Source organism: Mustela erminea, chromosome 15, assembly GCF_009829155.1.
Source record: "Mustela erminea isolate mMusErm1 chromosome 15, mMusErm1.Pri, whole genome shotgun sequence".
In the NCBI taxonomy this organism is placed as follows: domain Eukaryota; kingdom Metazoa; phylum Chordata; class Mammalia; order Carnivora; family Mustelidae; genus Mustela; species Mustela erminea.
The window spans coordinates 72,322,677-72,340,575 of record NC_045628.1 but is presented as its reverse complement, the minus strand read 5'-3'; the positions used below and the strand labels follow the sequence as shown (position 1 = coordinate 72,340,575).

The 17,899-nt window shown below is 34.1% G+C and overlaps 1 protein-coding gene across 5 annotated transcripts in view; it reads left to right on the top strand.

Annotated features, from left to right (window-relative positions):
- Positions 1-17,899, top strand: part of PDS5B (PDS5 cohesin associated factor B) — a 201,723-nt gene that overhangs the window by 90,343 nt on the left and 93,481 nt on the right. For all 5 annotated transcript variants that reach the window (XM_032315415.1, XM_032315412.1, XM_032315416.1 and 2 more), the window contains exons 8-10: positions 2,902-3,042; positions 7,925-8,040; positions 10,814-10,908. In XM_032315415.1, the coding sequence (XP_032171306.1) occupies positions 2,902-3,042; positions 7,925-8,040; positions 10,814-10,908 (352 nt within the window). The remainder of the gene's footprint in view (positions 1-2,901; positions 3,043-7,924; positions 8,041-10,813; positions 10,909-17,899) is intronic.

Sequence of the window (17,899 nt, the reverse complement as noted above, 5' to 3'; positions counted from 1 at the left end):
AATGACTATCTCCATGGCCTTTTAGATACACTAGGTGAGCTCCTCCTGGTGGTCACTTATTTAAATTGGTATTGCCAAGCCAGATGTTTTTTTAGGGGAACAATTAAATTTTTTTTACTTTTTTCTGGTAAAACAAAACGGAACAAAAACAAATAACACTATACCATGTTAATATCATTTCTAGAATTGGGGAAATAAATATTTTATTGGTAATAAAAAAAAGTAAGGTCCGTGATGGAATGATGGTATTTGTTGGAGCTAGGTGATTAGGTTCATTATACTATTCTCTCTGCATATGTTTATGTTTGAAAATACTTATTATTAGAGCTAAAAGAAGAAGGACCGGAGAAATACTTTTAGGAATCTCAGGTGTTTACAGTTCCCTGTCACTAATATCTTATGTTAATTGCTTGTTCTTAGTTCTCGCCTGCAGAGGTAGAACTGCCCTCTCCATACTTTCTTGTGGTATCTTTATCAGAAGCCGAGGGGTGAGAGGCACAGTATCAGAAGGTCCAAGCACACTTCCAGCTGTATTTTATTACCCATACTTTGTCCATTGTTTAATCTCTTCTTGTTCCTTGCTTTATTTGATGGTTAGCTAAGACATCATTAAGAATTGCTTTCTTTCACCCTCTAGTACCCTTATACATCTTTTTTTCTTATACATCTTTTTTTCTACCTCAAACTTTGACCTAGTGAACTTGTCTTGTAAGATGAGATGAATTACAGTATTAAAATAATTCTCAGGCTTTTTGAACCTGTACATGTAGTAGCCATTATTCATTTATCTTTGTAGTAGAGAATTAGCAAGCAAATAATAACCACATTTCTGTCTCTTTTTTACTTACTTTTTTTTTTTCTCACTATTAGGGATATGATAGAGACACATTCAAGTTCTTTATAGTGATTCTTACATATTTAGGACTTAAATCACTGTGGATTACTTTAGATTATTATTTTATGTTGTTATTATAGATTATTTTTTTAAAAATAAAATTTGTCGTTATTTGACAACTTAAACTAAAATGTATGTATTTTTTTTTTTAAAGATTTTATTTATTTAATTTTACGGAGATCACAAGTAGGCAGAGAGGCAGGCAGAGAGAAGGTAGGGGGAGCAGGCTCCCTGCCGAGCAGAGAGCCCAATGTGGGACTCGATTCCAGGACCCTGAGATCATGACCTGACCTGAAGGCAGAGGCTTTAACCCACTGAGCCACCTAGGTGCCCCAAAAGTATGTATTTTTTGAAAAGGTCAAACTATCAGGCACAAAAAGTGCATAGGGACATGTCAAAAATTTTCTGCCAGGATCACTTCTGGGTAATTTTATTTTTCATCAGAACTTTTTTTTTCTTTCTTTCTATTTTGAGAGAGTGAGTGAGCGAGCAGGTGGGGAGGGGCAGGGAGAGAATCGTAAGTAGGCTTCAAGCGTGGGACTCAATGTCACGACCCTCAGATCATGACCTGAGCCAAAATCAGGAGTCAGACACTGATCCGACTGAACCATGTAGGTGTCCCAGCAATAAAGTATTTTTTAATCACTGTATATATATGGCTTTTTTTTCTTTTAAAGACATAATGCTTTGGCATACTTAATAGACTACAGCATTTTTTTTTTTTTTTTAATTTTCAAATTTGGTTTCCCCAGACTAATAAAGAGGACATTTACATCATGTGACAAGGTGGCCAGATTGGAAAGGATTATTTGGTCTTGTTAAGGAAAGGTTAGATTTACTATTTTTAAGCAGGAGAAATTTTTTGAGTGGAAACAAAGTCATTTGATTTTCAGCCTGAATGAGAATTTAACCTTTGATGTCATGAAATTCTTTTCCTACAATATTGATAAACAAGGACAACAAACAAATTACTTTTAAAACTGGTTAAAAAAAAAAAAAAGGAATAGTAACATGGAATTTGTTCTTTTCTCCCCTTCATAGCTGGGTAGTCTGTATAGGTTCATAGATATAAACTTCATGTAAGAATAGCCTAAGAGTTAAAGCAAGCAGAAAAGACATAGAAATGTGAAATATTTGACTTTGTACTTTCCATATTAAGTCAGGTTATATTAACTGATACTGAGAGTAGCGCTCAGGGTTTATGTGGTGTAAAAAATCCTTAAACTACTTCTTTGAAGAGACAAAAGATACTGTTGAGAATATGTTGTATGTCCTCTGGGTTAATTTTTTTTATGAATTTGAAGACTTTAAATAGGAACTGGATTATTATGCCATGTATCTTTATCAGTTTTAGTAGTAATATGATAAATGATCTGAATGTGGAAACTAGTTTCTAATGGAAATAAAATTGTTCATATTTGGATTTTCCGTGCTTTTAATTGGATTTTAATTAGTGCTGTAAACTTTGTACAAAAAAATATACTGTTTATCAGAATTTAAAAGAAGACCGAGGATTAGAAAAAGGTTGTTTTGCTTTATAAAATTATTTTAAAAATGGAATTGGCCCCTTCTATGAAAGGTGCAAAGTTTTGTCTTTAATGCTGTTGTCTCTCATACATGCTAAGGTGAACAAGGTGTGATCCCTTGACTTTAAGAAATTTATCTAGTAGGGAAATTAAGACATGTACACAAATAGAACCATATTACAGGAAAAAATACAGTAAGTACCATAATGGGGGAAAAAGTGCATTTGATAGGTAGAGTGTTGATTGATAAGCTAATTGATAAATTAGTACAGATTACCTTTTATTGTATATGAGGTGAGTTTCATGTGCAAGGTGCACTAGCCTGTAGTTGTTTTCCACTTACTATTAGAAAATGTTTTGCTAACCCTTGTTTGACTTAGTATAGAATAATAATGAATTTAATTGAATGATAGTTAAGATTTTAGAAAATTCATTTTATCTATGGCGTTGCTATTAATGATAAATTTTCTTTCTTAAAAGTTTTTTAATCAGGTTCTGATGCTTGGAAAAACATCTATCAGCGATTTGTCAGAGCATGTCTTTGACTTAATTTTGGAGCTCTATAATATTGATAGTCATTTGCTGCTCTCTGTTTTACCCCAACTTGAATTTAAACTAAAGGTAACTATTTAAAAAATGTTATCGTTTTGTCAACCAGATTAACAAAGAGCATTATTTGTGGCTTTTTAATTCTTATGGTACTTTTACCTGAATGCTGCAGATGTGTATTACTGTTATTTATTTACATGTTTGTACCTTACTTCTTTGCTTATCTGCAATGCCTGGCATGGTGCCTAGCAGATAGTAGCCACTTAATTAATGTTGGTATTTTACTTCAGATAATTTCCAGATAAATTCTAGATTGTGACCAATTTTTGAGGTCTAGCTATACATCAACCTTCTTTTCAAGGCACAGTTTATAGTGGTTCCCAAGACCCCCTGATTACACCGTAAAAATAGTTTAGGGTCTATTGTCCACATATTGTTAAATAGTTTCCCCATGTGGATATTATCTTATGCCTGTGTTGAAACTCCATTACTTTTCACATAGTTCTCTGGAATTTTTTGGTGGCATGTTGCTGTTGCCTTGACATTAAATTATGCCATAAAATTGAGTTTCATTTGTAGATTTGGGGAATAGATTTTCCTCTTTCGAATTATTACAGGAAGATTTAAAAAAGTTGGTTATAATTAATCATCTTTGATGAAATCTGATGTGCCACCCAGAGAAATTCTTAAATGATTTCCATGTTATATTTCTTGTTTGTAAAAATTTTGATTTATCTCTTTTAAAACAAGAAAATAAACAATCCTTATTTGTAGTGTGAGTAACACACAAAACTAGCAAGTGATTATTCTCATTTTATTCTGGGATGTATTTTTGGTGTATTTTTCAAGTGACCCACTTGATTCACTGTCCCAACTGCACCATATTTTCCCATGTAGTTAGCAATTTTGATGAGGCAGAAGGCAGTCATACTTCTAACATTTTTCTTGCTCTGATTTTTTTTTTTTAAGATTTTATTTATTTATTTGGCAGAGAGATAGCACAGGTAGACAGAGCAGCAGTCAGAGGGACAAGGAGAAGCAGCTCCCTGCTGAGTGAGGAACCTGATGGAGGGCTAGATCCCAGGACCCTGAGATCATGGCCTGAGCCGAAGGCAGATGCTTAACTGACTGAAGCATCCAGGTGCCCCTGGTCTAATTTTCTTTAAAAATACTGAATACTGTAAGAAATATAAAAAGTAAGGAATTATCATCCTTGTTTTCAGCAAGTCTAACAGCTAGTGTAGAAGAGAAGAAAAATTCAGATTTAATTAGCCAGATATCCTAAGTGTGCTAAAAGATAAACAGCATACAGTTGAAACAAAGGAAACAGATATAGAAGCATATAGAGGTAGGAAGATGCTGGGTGAATTTGTGGAACACAAAGAGTTACAGTTAAGTAAGTAAACTTTTTAATTTAAGTAAGCTTAAATTATCCCTGACTGCACATTAGAATCTTCACCTGTGGAGCGTTAGTAAGCAAACAGATGTCTGGGCATTAAACCAGATAAGTTATTTTGATCAGAATTCTTGGCAGTAGAGTACAGGCATTCAGTTGTTTTTATTTTTATTTTTTTTAATTTTTATTTTTTTAGAGCTTTAGAGGTCATTTTTGTAGATTGTTTTATTATTATTATTTTTCTTTTTGTAATAGCTTTATTCAAATATAATTCAAATACCATAAAAATCACCCATTTAAAGTGTACAATTCAGTATTTTTTGACATATTCACAGTCATGCAACTGTCATGACAATTATTTTTAGAACATTTTTATCATCCACTGAAAGAAATCTTATACCCTTTAGTGGTGACCTTCCGTTCCTCCAGGAACCCAGCTCAAGACAATCACTAATTTACTTTCTGTCCCTATAGATTGTCTATTCTAGACATTTTATAAATGGGACTATAGCATATATAATCTTTTGTGACTGGAATCTTTAACCTAGCATAAAGTTTTGAAGGTTCTTCCATGGTATAGTTTGTGCCAGGACGTCATTTATTTATTTATTTATTTAATTTTTATTTATTTTAAAAATTTCTTTCAGTCTTCCAGAATTCATCGTTTATGCACCACACCCAGTGCTCCATGCAATACATGCTCTCCATAATACCCACCACCAGGCTCACCCAACCTCCCACCTCCTGCCCCTCCAGAACCCTCAGATTGTTTTTCAGGGTCCACAGTCTTTCATGGTTCATCTTCCCCTCCAATTTCCCCCAACTCCCTTCTCCTCTCCCATCTCCCCATGTTCTCCATGTTATTTCTTATGCTCCAAAAGTAAGCAAAAGCATATGATAATTTACTTTCTCTGCTTGACTTATTTCACTCAGCATAATCTCTTCTAGTCCCGTCCATGTTGATACAAAAGTTGGGTATTCATCCTTTCTGATGGAGGCATAATACCCCATAGTGTATATGGACCACATCTTCCTTTTTTAATTGCTAAATCATATTTCATTGTATGGGTAATACAATATTTTATCAGTTGATGGACATTTATGTTGTTTCCACCCTTTGCTATTATAAATAATGGTGCTATGTATTATGAATAGTGCTAGTATGAACAGTCATGGACGTATTTTTTTAAATTTAAATTTAATTAATTAACATATAATGTATTATCAGTTTCAGAGGTAGAGGTCAGTGATTCATCAGTCTTCTATAATATCCAGTGCTCATCACATCACATGCCCTCCTTAATGTCCATCACCCACTTACCCCATCCTTCCACCTCCCTCCCCTCTAGCAACCCTCAGTTTGTTCCCTAAGATTAAAAGTCTCTTATGGTTTGTCTCCCTTTCTGGTTTCATCTTGTTTTATTTTTGCTGCTTTTGGGAGAAGATATTTACAAATGACATATCAGATAAAGGGCTAGTATCCAAACTCTATAAAAGAACTTACCAAACTCAATACCCAAAGAACAAATAATCTAATCAAGAAATGGGCAGAAGATGTGAACAGACATTTCCTCAAAGAACACATCCAGATGGCCAACAGACACATGAAAAAATGCTCAACATTACTCGACATCAGGGAAATAACAGATCAAAACCACAATGAGATATAACCTCACACCAGTCAAAATAGCTAAAATTAACAAATTAGGGAACAAGATATTGGCAAGGATGTGGAGAAAGGGGAACCCTCCTAGACTGTTAGCGGGAATGCAAGCTGGTGCAACATCTATGGAAAACAGTATGGAGGTTCCTCAAAAAGTTGAAAATAGAGCTACCCTATAACCCAGCAATTGCACTACTGGGTATTTACCCCAAAGATACAGATGTAGTGATCCGAAGGGGCACCTGCACCCCAATGTTTTTTATAGCAGCAATGCCCACAATAGCTAAATTATAGAAAAATCCCAGATGTCCATCAAAAGATAAATGGATAAAGATGACATGGTATATATACACAATGGAATATTCTTCAGCCATCAAAATGAAATCTTACATTTGCAGTGACGTGGTTGGGACTAGAGGGTATTATGGTAAGTGAAATAAGTCAGAGAAAGACAAGTATCGTATGATCTCAGGAATTTAAGAAATAAGGCAGAATCATGGAGGAAGAGAGGAAAAAATAAAACCAGATGAAACCAGAGAGGGAGACAAACCATAAGAGACTCTTAATCATAGGAAACAAATGTGTTAATACTATTAATTTAATTTTTTTCCTCCAAATTTTTATTTAAATTTCAGGTAATATAGTGTATTATTGGTTTCAGGAGTAGAATATAGTGTTTCATCACTTACATAGAACACTCAGTGCTCATCGTAACAAGTGCACAAGTGCCCTCCTTACTACCCATCACCCATATAGCCCATCCCCCACCTACCTCCTTCCATTAACCCTCAGTTTGTTCTCTGTCATTAAGAGCCTCTTATGGTTTGCTTCCATTTCTCTTTTTCTTTCTCCTTCCCATATGTTCATCTGTTTTATTTCATAATTTCCAAATATGAGTGAAACCATATGGTATTTGTTTTTCTCTGACTGACTTACTTCACTTAACATAATACATTCTAGCTCCATTCATGTCATTGCAAATGGCAATGTTTCATTCTTTTTGAGGGCTGAGTAATATTCCTGTGTGTGTGCACACACATAGCCACATTTAGCAATCATTTTGATGTGCCCTTGGGGTTGAAAAATACTTATTTAGAGGACTAGTGAGAGAAATAACAGAGATGACTTAGGTCATATTATAGGAGCTCTTAATACTAGGCTAAGGCATTGGTTTAAAAAAAAAAAAAAAACACAAAACCCAGCAGTGTACAGTGTCTTCATAGCACTTTGAATATCATTGTTTTTTGATATGGTCACATTTTATGTTCAAGTGTAATATTGTGGCTAGTTCAGTCATTTTACCATTGTGTCATTTGTTGGAGGTACCAAAATCAATAATAAAATTGAGTTCCTGTCTCCATGCTACCTACCCATAATAGAATAAATAAAGCAGAAATTAGTTTTTGCACATGCAAGACTTCAGCATATTGGTGAACTTCATTATGGATCTGGTATGTGTAGGTGAACTGATTCTTCTTTTGGGAGATTTCACATATTTATTTCTACAAAGAGCTTAACCAGTACAATCATACAGAATTTTCTGTTTACTGTAGGCCTGGCCTCTTCATGGCTATTTTTAAAAAACAGTTTTCCAAGAGCCTGCATAACTTTGATGTAGTTAATTTTTGAATTTGACTGTGAATGGAAATAAGCCTCAAATTCAAGAGGGGTCTCTAACATTTAATCAAACTTTGGGATGTATTTTCATATAGGAAGTACACTTTAACAAGCTGATTAGAAATTTAAGGGTTTATTTATTTCTTGCAAAGTATATATTTTTTTGTATACTTTTTCATCTGGAGCTCATGAAAGTTTTTCTGTGGAATTGGAGATGGGGAAAATTATTGTGACTATATCTACCTGATGGTTTTAAAGCTGTTTGTGTTTTGTTTTAGAGCAATGATAATGAGGAACGCCTACAAGTTGTTAAACTATTGGCAAAAATGTTTGGTGCGAAGGATTCAGAATTGGCTTCTCAAAACAAACCACTTTGGCAGTGTTACTTGGGCAGGTATATGATTTTGGTGTCCTGTTTAAAAGTAATAAATGTTTTTAATCTATTTATATTATCTAAAAATGTCATTCATATTTTAATATTTTCCTGAAATTATAAAAATGAAGGTTTTATATTTTGAAATTTTTGAATGTTAGTACTGATTAGCCATATTTACAGTTTCACTTTCTGTTTTCATCTTATTTTGCCCTTAATAATTTCTGAAAGATGATACACTTAAAAAGCTATTTCAGAAAGTATTATAATCATGAAATTAAAATGTGTTAGTACATTTGCAGTGATTCATTCCAGCTGAAAATAAATCATTGTGAGATACACGGGTATCCACAGAATGAATAAATAAATGATTCGTATGTCTTCCTCCTAACCTCCTTTGTATGTTTCTCTTTTAAAGGAAGTGATAGCCTGGGATATATATATGCTTTTAATGTTCACAATCATGAAATTGTTTGCAAAATTTTGAGTGTATTTGTTTCTTTTTTGTTTGAGAAGGGTTCAATTATATTTTTAAAGGTATCCTTGACCTTGAATATATTAAAACCATTTAAAGTGCCCTAGCTGAAACCTACTTTGACCCAGAAGATAAAGGAGAATTTTTTTCCTCTGCTTAAATTTTTTTCATAACAAATAATGCAGTTAAGTCACAAATAAATAGGATTTAAAAACTCATACTCTGTTTCTTTCTATATTGAAATATTTGTATGTTATAACCACTTTTCTTTCCATCTTAATATTAGAACTGTCACGATTATAATAAATTTAATTTCTCTTGGCCTTATTTTTCTAATTTGTTAAATGAACTATGTTTGCTAAGTGCCAAATTCTTAATCTGATTTCTTATTGCTTATATAGCTCAGTAGTATTTGACAAGGTGAGTTAAATGAATAAATATTAGTCTATTGTCATTTTGAGTTTGCTTTCTAGACTCTTTTCCTTTAAATACAGTGGAAAGTTCTTGGGCAGTAGAGCAGAATAGCTTATATGTTTAATTAAATTATACCTTTTAATTTAGAGTCCACTTAATGTGGTAAAACAAAAATTCAGGTTTTACTTACAGACATTTACTGTATCTTTAAATCAGGACTTGGATTATCCAGACTTGATTTGGGAGGTTAAAATTTGTCACATTTCCATTACATTGTCATTTTTCCTTTACTTTTAAAACTTCAAACTGAAACTCACAGATTATTACGACTTTTAAGAAGCTAGAGTATTTTTTAAAGAGGTCTTATAATATTTATTTATAATGGTTAAATGGTATATGTTTAGTTGGAAATGGTAAAGTACATAGGGATGAAGTACTTGGATTCAAAACAGTCTGGAAACTATATGATACCATAGGCTAGGTGTTATAACTTTTTTTTGAGTGTACTTCATAGAGCATTTTTTTTCTTATAATAAGCTTTTCTTTTCTTTTTTTAAAGATTTTATTTATTTATTTGACAGACAGAGATCACAAGTAGGCAGAGAGGCAGGCAGAGAGAGAGAGAGAGAGAGAGAGAGGAGGAAGGAAGCAGGCTCCCTGCTGAGCAGAGAGCCCAATGTGGGGCTTGATCCCAGGACTCTGGAAAACATGACCTGAGCCGAAGGCAGAGGCTTTAACCCACTGAGCCAACCAGGCGCTCCTCTTATTATAAGCTTTTATGAATAATTTGGTGCTCGTTTAGATCTCTTTTTTTCTCCTTTATAATATTTGTTATGACATTTGTTACGATATGTTATGAATTTGTTACGGTATTGGGTGATAGATGATTTGGAAACCTTTTGACATTACAGAATTAGATATATGAAAATATGGAATGGAAAAATCTCACTTGACTTTAATGTTCTTGTTGTTACTTAAGGTTTTTCAAAGACATCCCTCTTTTGTAGTCCAGGATGAACTAGTGTATACAGGCTTTCAACATTAATGGTTTAGGACAGCTGGACATCGTGGGCTTTATGATGGAGGAACAGGATTCCATCTATGAAATAGTCTTGCTGAAACAGTGAATCTGGATATAATTAAGTGTCTAGATCTAACTATCAACTTGTAAGATTTGTATAGAAGGGGAGCCTATTAATTGAAACCAGGATAATACAGATTAGTGAAATCTCAACTGTGAGAAAACACAACACACACAAACAGAACAATTTCTTCACCAAATAAATTATAAAGAAAAAAAAGATAGAAGAGAAATACAAAGTTAAAAGATACCTAAATTGCATATCTTTCAAAGAGTTTTAATATTTTGGAGATAAATACTAAGATATTTACTTCTTCATTTAAAATTGGCTTTGGTATTAGTGGAAATGTAATGTGATGTTTAACTGGATAGGAGTTAATTTGGGCTCAGTTTTAGAGTCATGTAAAATAATACGGGGTTTAGTACAAGATCTGCCACACTTTGTGAATGCCCTACACTTAAGAAAGAATGGGATTTATATAATGTATCTATGACCTGTGCACACAAATAGGCTTATATAAACATATATATTTAAAAGAATAATATTTATAGGAAAAATCTTGTCATTCTCATTTTTTGTGCTTGAGCCAAACTTATATTGTTTTCACAAGCTCCTTAAAAGTACACAGTTCTCATAGGAGATTGTCCTGGTTTAATATAGACATTCTGAAGCATTCATAAATATATAGCTTATCAAAACTTTGTTGAAATAGTCTAGCTTTGCTTTGAATTATTCTACATAACTTGTTTTTTCTTTTAATTAGAGAAGTAAATATAAATTGTGTATATTTTAAAGAACATTCTGTGCCTTTATGTTTTATCAGGTTTAATGACATCCATGTACCAATCCGCTTGGAATGTGTGAAGTTTGCTAGTCATTGTCTCATGAACCATCCTGATCTAGCAAAGGACTTAACAGGTATTATATACCCATAATAGCAAATATGCCTAGATGTTCTTTGGTGAAAAAAATCATTTTATGTATATGGGGAAAAAATCCCATTTTTTTGATTACTGTGATGGGTAAAGTAGTCTTTTAATTCATTATCATGGAAGTTACTCTCTGAAGCTAGAATTTTGACTCATTATATCTTTTAGTCTAGAAACACCTATAAAAAGTCAGTTTACCAGAAAGAATATGAGTTTTTTCATTTCAGAACAGTTCTAAAGATATTTTAGGTGTTTGGATGTGAACTTCACTTTGGTGTTCTTTACTCTTCTTTAATGTTTTGAGAACTTAGGTAAATGTCATTAATTTGTAAACTGCGTTTAATGAGGGTCACTTTTCTGAAATCTGTATAAATTACAAGGCATTTCAGAATTTTGCATTTTCGTACTAATAAAGATATCATGTATCTGAATATTGCTCGTCTATTAATTTTTCTTTTCTTTTTTAAGATTTCACTTATTTAGGGATGCCTGCATGGCTCAGTTAAGTGTCTGTCTTTGGCTCAGGTCATGATCCCAGAGTCCTGGAATGGAGCTCCATATTGGGTTCCTTGCTCAGCAGAGAGCCTGGTTCTCCCTCTGCCTGCCACTGCTTATGCTTGCGCTCTCTCTCTGACAAATAAATAAAATCTTAAGCAAAAGATTTTATTTATTTATTTATTTATTAATATTTTATTAATTTGAGAAAGAGAGCAAGTGAGAGCACAATCAGGGGGTGGGTAGAATGAGAGGGAGAAGCAGACTCCCTATTGAGCAGGAAGCCCCATGGGTGGGGCTCCATCCCTGAACTCCAGGATCATGAACTGAGCTAAAGGCAGAGGTTTAACTGACTGAGTCACTCAAGCACCCTTAATTTTTTTAAATTAGGAAATTGTTTGGAAAATACAGATGACTATAGTAGCTGCTATGTCTTCTTCAGAAATGTTACCGCATTTTGCTATATTTGCTTAAGAGTTTTTTTTTTTTTTTTTTTAAAGATTTTATTTATTTATCAGAGAGAGGGGGGGGGAGAGAGCGAGCACAGGCAGACAGAATGGCAGGCAGAGGCAGAGGGAGAAGCAGGTGCCCTGCTCAGCAAGGAGGCCGATGTGGGACTCGATCCCAGGGCACTGGGATCATGACCTGAGCTGAAGGCAGCTGCCTAACCAACTGAGCCACCCAGGCGTCCCTTTGCTTAAGAGTTTTAAAAAAAGAAAAGAAATTGTAGTTGTAGTTGAAATGCCACTCATAAACTATTATTCCTGTTTCCACAGAGGGTAGCTACTCCACTAAATTTGGTCTGCATCCTGTTTCTTTTTCTATCTACGTCACATGTATATTTGTCCATAAATGATATATGGTTCTGTTATGTGTTTTTAAAAATTTTATTTTAATGGTATCATTTGAATTTGATGGGGTTGAACTTATTCCTACTGTCGTATGTATTTTATTTTCATGCTTCTTGCTTTTTTTTCCCCTCCTATTTTCCTCTTTTCTGCTTAATTGCTTACTTTTCTTTGTTTTCATTTTTCCTTTTTTCCCTTGGGGCTTGGAAGTTAACATTTTCACTTTTGTGCTTTTACTGCATAATTGATCAATGAAGTCTAAAGTTAATCAGAACTCTCTAGCTTCTTTTTGAGCAATCAAGGAACTTCAAGGTTTTAACTTCAAAGTTTTAACTCTGCATATTCTCTTTCCATTGTTTACATTATTGTTATTAGTTATTTACTCTTTTTAAAACTTTATCAACTTGTAGTATATTTAAAAATTTTTTTTATGGTCCTTGCTTACGGTTGCTTCTTAAATCTTACTACTTCCTTCTGAGTTTCTTTTGATAAAATGATGAAGTATATTCTTTCATAATTTTTTTTTTTTTAAGATTTTTGATTTATTTACTTGATAGAGAGCAGAAGCAGAGGAAGTGGCAGGCAGAGGCAGAGGGAGAGGGAGAAGCAGGCTTCCAGCTGAGCAGGGAGCCTAATGTGGGGCTCAATCCCAGGACCCCAGGATCATGACTGCAGCTGAAGACAGACGCTTAACTGACTGAGCCACCCAGATGCCCCTCTTTAATATTTTTAACAATAGTTTGTCATAGTAATACTTTCAGGTTTTGTTAATTTCTACCAATTCTGTTTAAACAGCAGGTGTTTCTCACTTTCATCCTTTTTTTTGTGGGTGATAGCATGTCTGAAACCCTCCACCTGCCTACTTATATCTGAATTTGGACTGCTTGCTCTTTGAGCTTCTACTTTATAGCATTGATCTTCAGAGGATCTGTTCTTCCTCCCTCTTTCATCTTCCCTCTGTTTTGTTTGTTTCTTTCTTTCTCTCTCTCTCTCTCTCTCTCTCTCCCTCTCCTGCGTGTGTGTGTGTGTGTGTGTGTGTGTGTGTGTGTTTCTCTTTTGTCTTCCTCCTTCTCCTTTCCCCTGGATGTTCCTTTTACTGTAACATTCTATTCTTGTGTTATTGGTGCACTGTTCTCTGAAAAAATTAATGATAGCGTTTTGGAGAATTATTTTCCTACAAAATGTTTCTTTTAGTCAACTTATTTTTTTCCACCTGCTTTGTCTGTATTTTCTGTGTTAGAGGCTTTCCTCAAATGGTTGTTAGTCGGTGGCTCTCTGCTATAATTAAGAGTGGGGGACTAAATAGCTGTTTATAGATGGTCTTGCTGACTCTGAACTTCAATATAGGGTGACCAGGGTGGGTTCTTTGTTAGAAAACCTTTAGTTTAAATACTTGTCTTTAACTGGTCAGATTCCTCACTGAAGAGGATCCTATCAGGAGTATAAAAGTCTAGTTGCTGGTATCTTTGAGACTACTGTATTATTACTTCATTCCTTTTTTTTTATTATTGAGTGATATTCTATTGTATAAATACACAGTGATTTGTTTATTCGCTTTTTTGTTTGATGGGTTTCTGGGTTGTTTTTGATTTTGAGCTTTTAAGATTACGATTACTCTGAGTATTATTACAAGTGTTTCTATGGATTTATGCTTTTATTTCTCTCTGTAATTACTTAGAGTGAAATTGCTGGTTATGGGGTAAATACATGTTTAATATTATAAGAAATGACTGAGTTCTCCATATTAGCTATATTGTTTTCCACTTGGACTGGAAATGATTTAGACTTCTAGTTCTTCAGTGTTCTTGTCACCATTTTGTATCAAAAATCTTTTTGATTGTAGTCATTCTCATAGTTCTTGCTGTTTTATTGTGGTTTTAATTTGCATTCTCCTGATGACTAATGAGATTGAGTATCTTTTTATGTGTGTATTGAAATTTTCTTTTGTGAGGTGTGTTTTTAAATTTTAAGTCCATCTTTTTAAAATTGGCTTGTTTTTCTTGTTGATTTGTAGTGGTGTGTATATGTTCTGGATCTCTTTAAAGTATAAAAAAATTAAGTAATTTTCCCATAGAACTTTAATACAAAGTTCGCTGTTACCTAAATAATACATGTTTTGATTTTTTTTTTAATGGTTTTATTTTTTTGACAGACAGAGATCACAAGTAGGCAGAAAGGCAGGCAGAGAGAGAGAGAGAGAGAGCAGGTTCCCCGCTGAGCAGAGAGCTGGATGCTGGGCTCGATCCCAGGACCCTGGGGTCATGACTGGAGCCAAAGGCAGAGGCTTTAACCCACTGAACCACCCAGGCACCCCATGTTTTGATTTTTTGTAGCTATCTAAAATATATTTTAAATGTGAATAATTTCACCGATAACCTTTTAAGTCCTTCCATTGTTTGGAATGTTTGAATGTTTACCAAAAGATAGTGTGTAGTTTCCTTTTTTTATGAAACATTTATGTTGTGTTATGATTTCCTATTTTTCAGCCTCTGTGCACATTTTAGTTTTTTTTTTTCCTTTAATTCCTATCACTTATTTCACCTGTCCCCCTACCCACCTTCCTCAGGTAACCATCAGTTTGTTCTCTATAGTTGAGTCTGTTGTGTCTTTCGCTCTCTTTTTTTTTCCTTTCCTCGTCAGTTTTCTTAAATTCCACATGTGAGTGAGATCATATGGTATTTGTCTTTCTTTGATTTTGCTTAACATTATATTCTCTAGCTTTATCCATGTTTTACAAATGGCAAGATTTCATTCCTTTTTAAAGCTGAATAATATTCCGCTGTGTGTTTGTGTGTGTATACCTATTCTTCTCAAACTATCTCAAAAAAAAAAAAAGGAGGAAAAAAAAATAGAAGAGGAAGGAAAACTTCCAAATTCATTCCCTGAGGCCAGTATCACCCTGATACCAAAACCAGATAAAGATACCACCAAAAAAAAGAATTCTATAGGTCATTATCTCTCATGAGATACCACCTCTTCTTCATATCCATCTATGGATAGACACTTGGGCTTTTGCCTTAGCTTGGCTATTGTATGTAAATAATGTTGCAGTAAATAGGCGTGAATGTATCCCTTTGAATTAGTGTTTTTTTATTCTTTGGGTGAGTACCCAGTAGTGGAATTACTGGCTTTGGAGAGTAGTTCCATTTTTTTAACTTTTTGAGGAAATTCCATTCTGTTTTCTAGAGTGGCTGAGCCAGTTTGCGTTCCCACTGACAGTGCAAGAGAGTTTACCTTTTTCTATATCCTTACCAAGACCTCTTGTTTCTTGGTTGTTGATATTAGCCATTCTGACAGATGTGAGGTGATACCTCATTGTAGTTTTAACTTGGATTTCCTTGATGATGAGTGATTTGAGCATCTTTTCATGTATCTTTTGGCCATCTGTTTGTCTTTGGAAAAATGTTCTTATCTTGTCTATTACTTAATTGGATCATTTGGGGTTTTTGATGTTGAGTTGTATCAGTTCTTTATATGTTTTGGGTACTAACCCTTTATCAGATAACCCTTTATATGTTTTGGGTACTAACCCTTTATCACATATTTGCCTCTATCTTCTATCTTCTTCCCTTCTCTAGGTTGTCTTTTAGTTTTGCGGGTTGTTTCCTTTGCTGGAAGAAACTTAATTTTGAAATAGTCCCAATAGTTTATTATTGCTTTTGTTTCCCTTACCGCAAGAGACACTATCTATAAAAATGTAGTTACAGCCAGTGTCTGAGAAAATACTGCCTGTGCTCTCTTTAAGGGTTTTTACAGTTTAAGGTCTCACATTTAGGTCTTTAATCCATTTTGAGTTTATTTTTGTGTTTGGTGAAAGAAGGTGGTCTAGTTTCATTTTTTTGCAATGTAGCTGTCCCAACTCCACTTGTTGGAGAGATTTTCTTCCATTGGATATTCATTTCTCCTTTGTTGAAGATTAATTGGTCATAAAATGTGGGTTTACTTCTGGGTTTTCTATTCTGTTCCATTGATCTGTGTGTTTATTTTTATGCCAGTACCATACTATTTTAATTCTACCATTTTGTAATGTAACTTGAAGTCTGGAATTGTGATACATCCAGTTTTGTTTTTCTTTTTCAAGATTGCTTTGGCTAGTTAAGATCTTGTAATCCCATACAAATTTTAGGATTGTTTGTTTTAGTTTTGTGAAAAATGTTGGTATTTTGATATGAATTGTATTAAATCTGTAGATTGCTTTGGGTGGTGTGGACGTTTTAACAGTATTTGTTCTTCAGCCCATGAGCATGGAATGTCTTTCTGTTTCTTTGTATCATGTATGCATGTATCATGTATCTTGAATTGATCTCATCAGTATTTTTCTAATTTTCAGAGTATAGGCTTTTACTGTTTTGGTTAAGTTTATTCCGAGATATTTTATTATTTTTGATACAATTTTAAATGGGATTTTTTTCTTAATTTCACTTTCTGCTGCTTCATTGTATAGGAGTGCAACAGATTTCTGTATATTGATTTTGTATCCGGTGACTTTACCAAATTCATTTGTCAGTTCTAGTGATTTTTTGGTGGCGTCTTTAGAGTTTTCTCTAAAGAGATAATGTTTATCTTATCCATTGGATAGACACCTTTTTATTCTTTATCCGTTTGGATGCCTTTTATTTCTTTATGTTGTCTGATTGCTGTGGCTAGGACTTCCGAGTATTATTTGAATAAAAGCAGTGGAAGTGGACATCCTTATGTTTTTCTGACCTTAAAGGAAAAGCTCTGTTTTTCACCACTGTTGGCTGTGGGTTTTTTATATAAGGCCTTTATCATGTTGAGGTATTTTCCCTCTACACCTACTTTGCAGAGGATTTCTATCATGAATGGATCTTGTACTTTGTCCGATTCTTTTCCTGCATCTGTTGAAATGATGATAAGATTTTTTAAAAAAATTTTATTTATTTATTTCACAGATGGAGGTCACAAGTAGGCAGAGAGGCAGGCAGAGAGAGAGGGGGAAGCAGGGTTCCTGCTGATCAGAGTGCTAGATGCAGGGCTCGATCCCAGTACCCTGGGATCATGACCTGAGCTAAAGGCAGAGGTTTAACCCACTGAGCCACCCAGGCGTCCCGCGGATACGATTTTTTAAAAAGATTTTATTTATTTATTTTTGAGAGAGAGTGAGTGTGAGGAGGAGGAAAGAGGGAGAGAGAGAAGCAGAATCCCTGCTGAGCAGGGAGCGCAATGCCGGGGCTGGATCCCAGTACAGTGAGATTATGACCTGAGCCGAAGGGAGCCGCTTTACTGACTGAGTCACCCACTTAACTGACTGAGTCACTCTGGAGCCCTCGATCATCTGATTTTTTTATCCTTTCTTTTATTAACGTGATTTATCAAATTAATTGTTTTGTGAATATTAAACTGCCCTCATATCCCAGGAATAAATCCCACTTCATTGAGACATATGATTTTTTAGAAATACTGTTTAATTCAGTTTGCTAATACTTTGTTGAGGATTTTTGCATTTATGCTCATGAGAGATACTGACCTATAGAATTCTTTTTTTTTGGTGGTGTCTTTATCTGGTTTTGGTGTCAGGGTGTTACTGGCCTCACAGAATAAATTTGAAAGTTTTCCTTCCTCTTCTATTTTTTTTTTCCTCTTCTATTTTTTTTTTTTTAGATAGTTTGAGAGGAA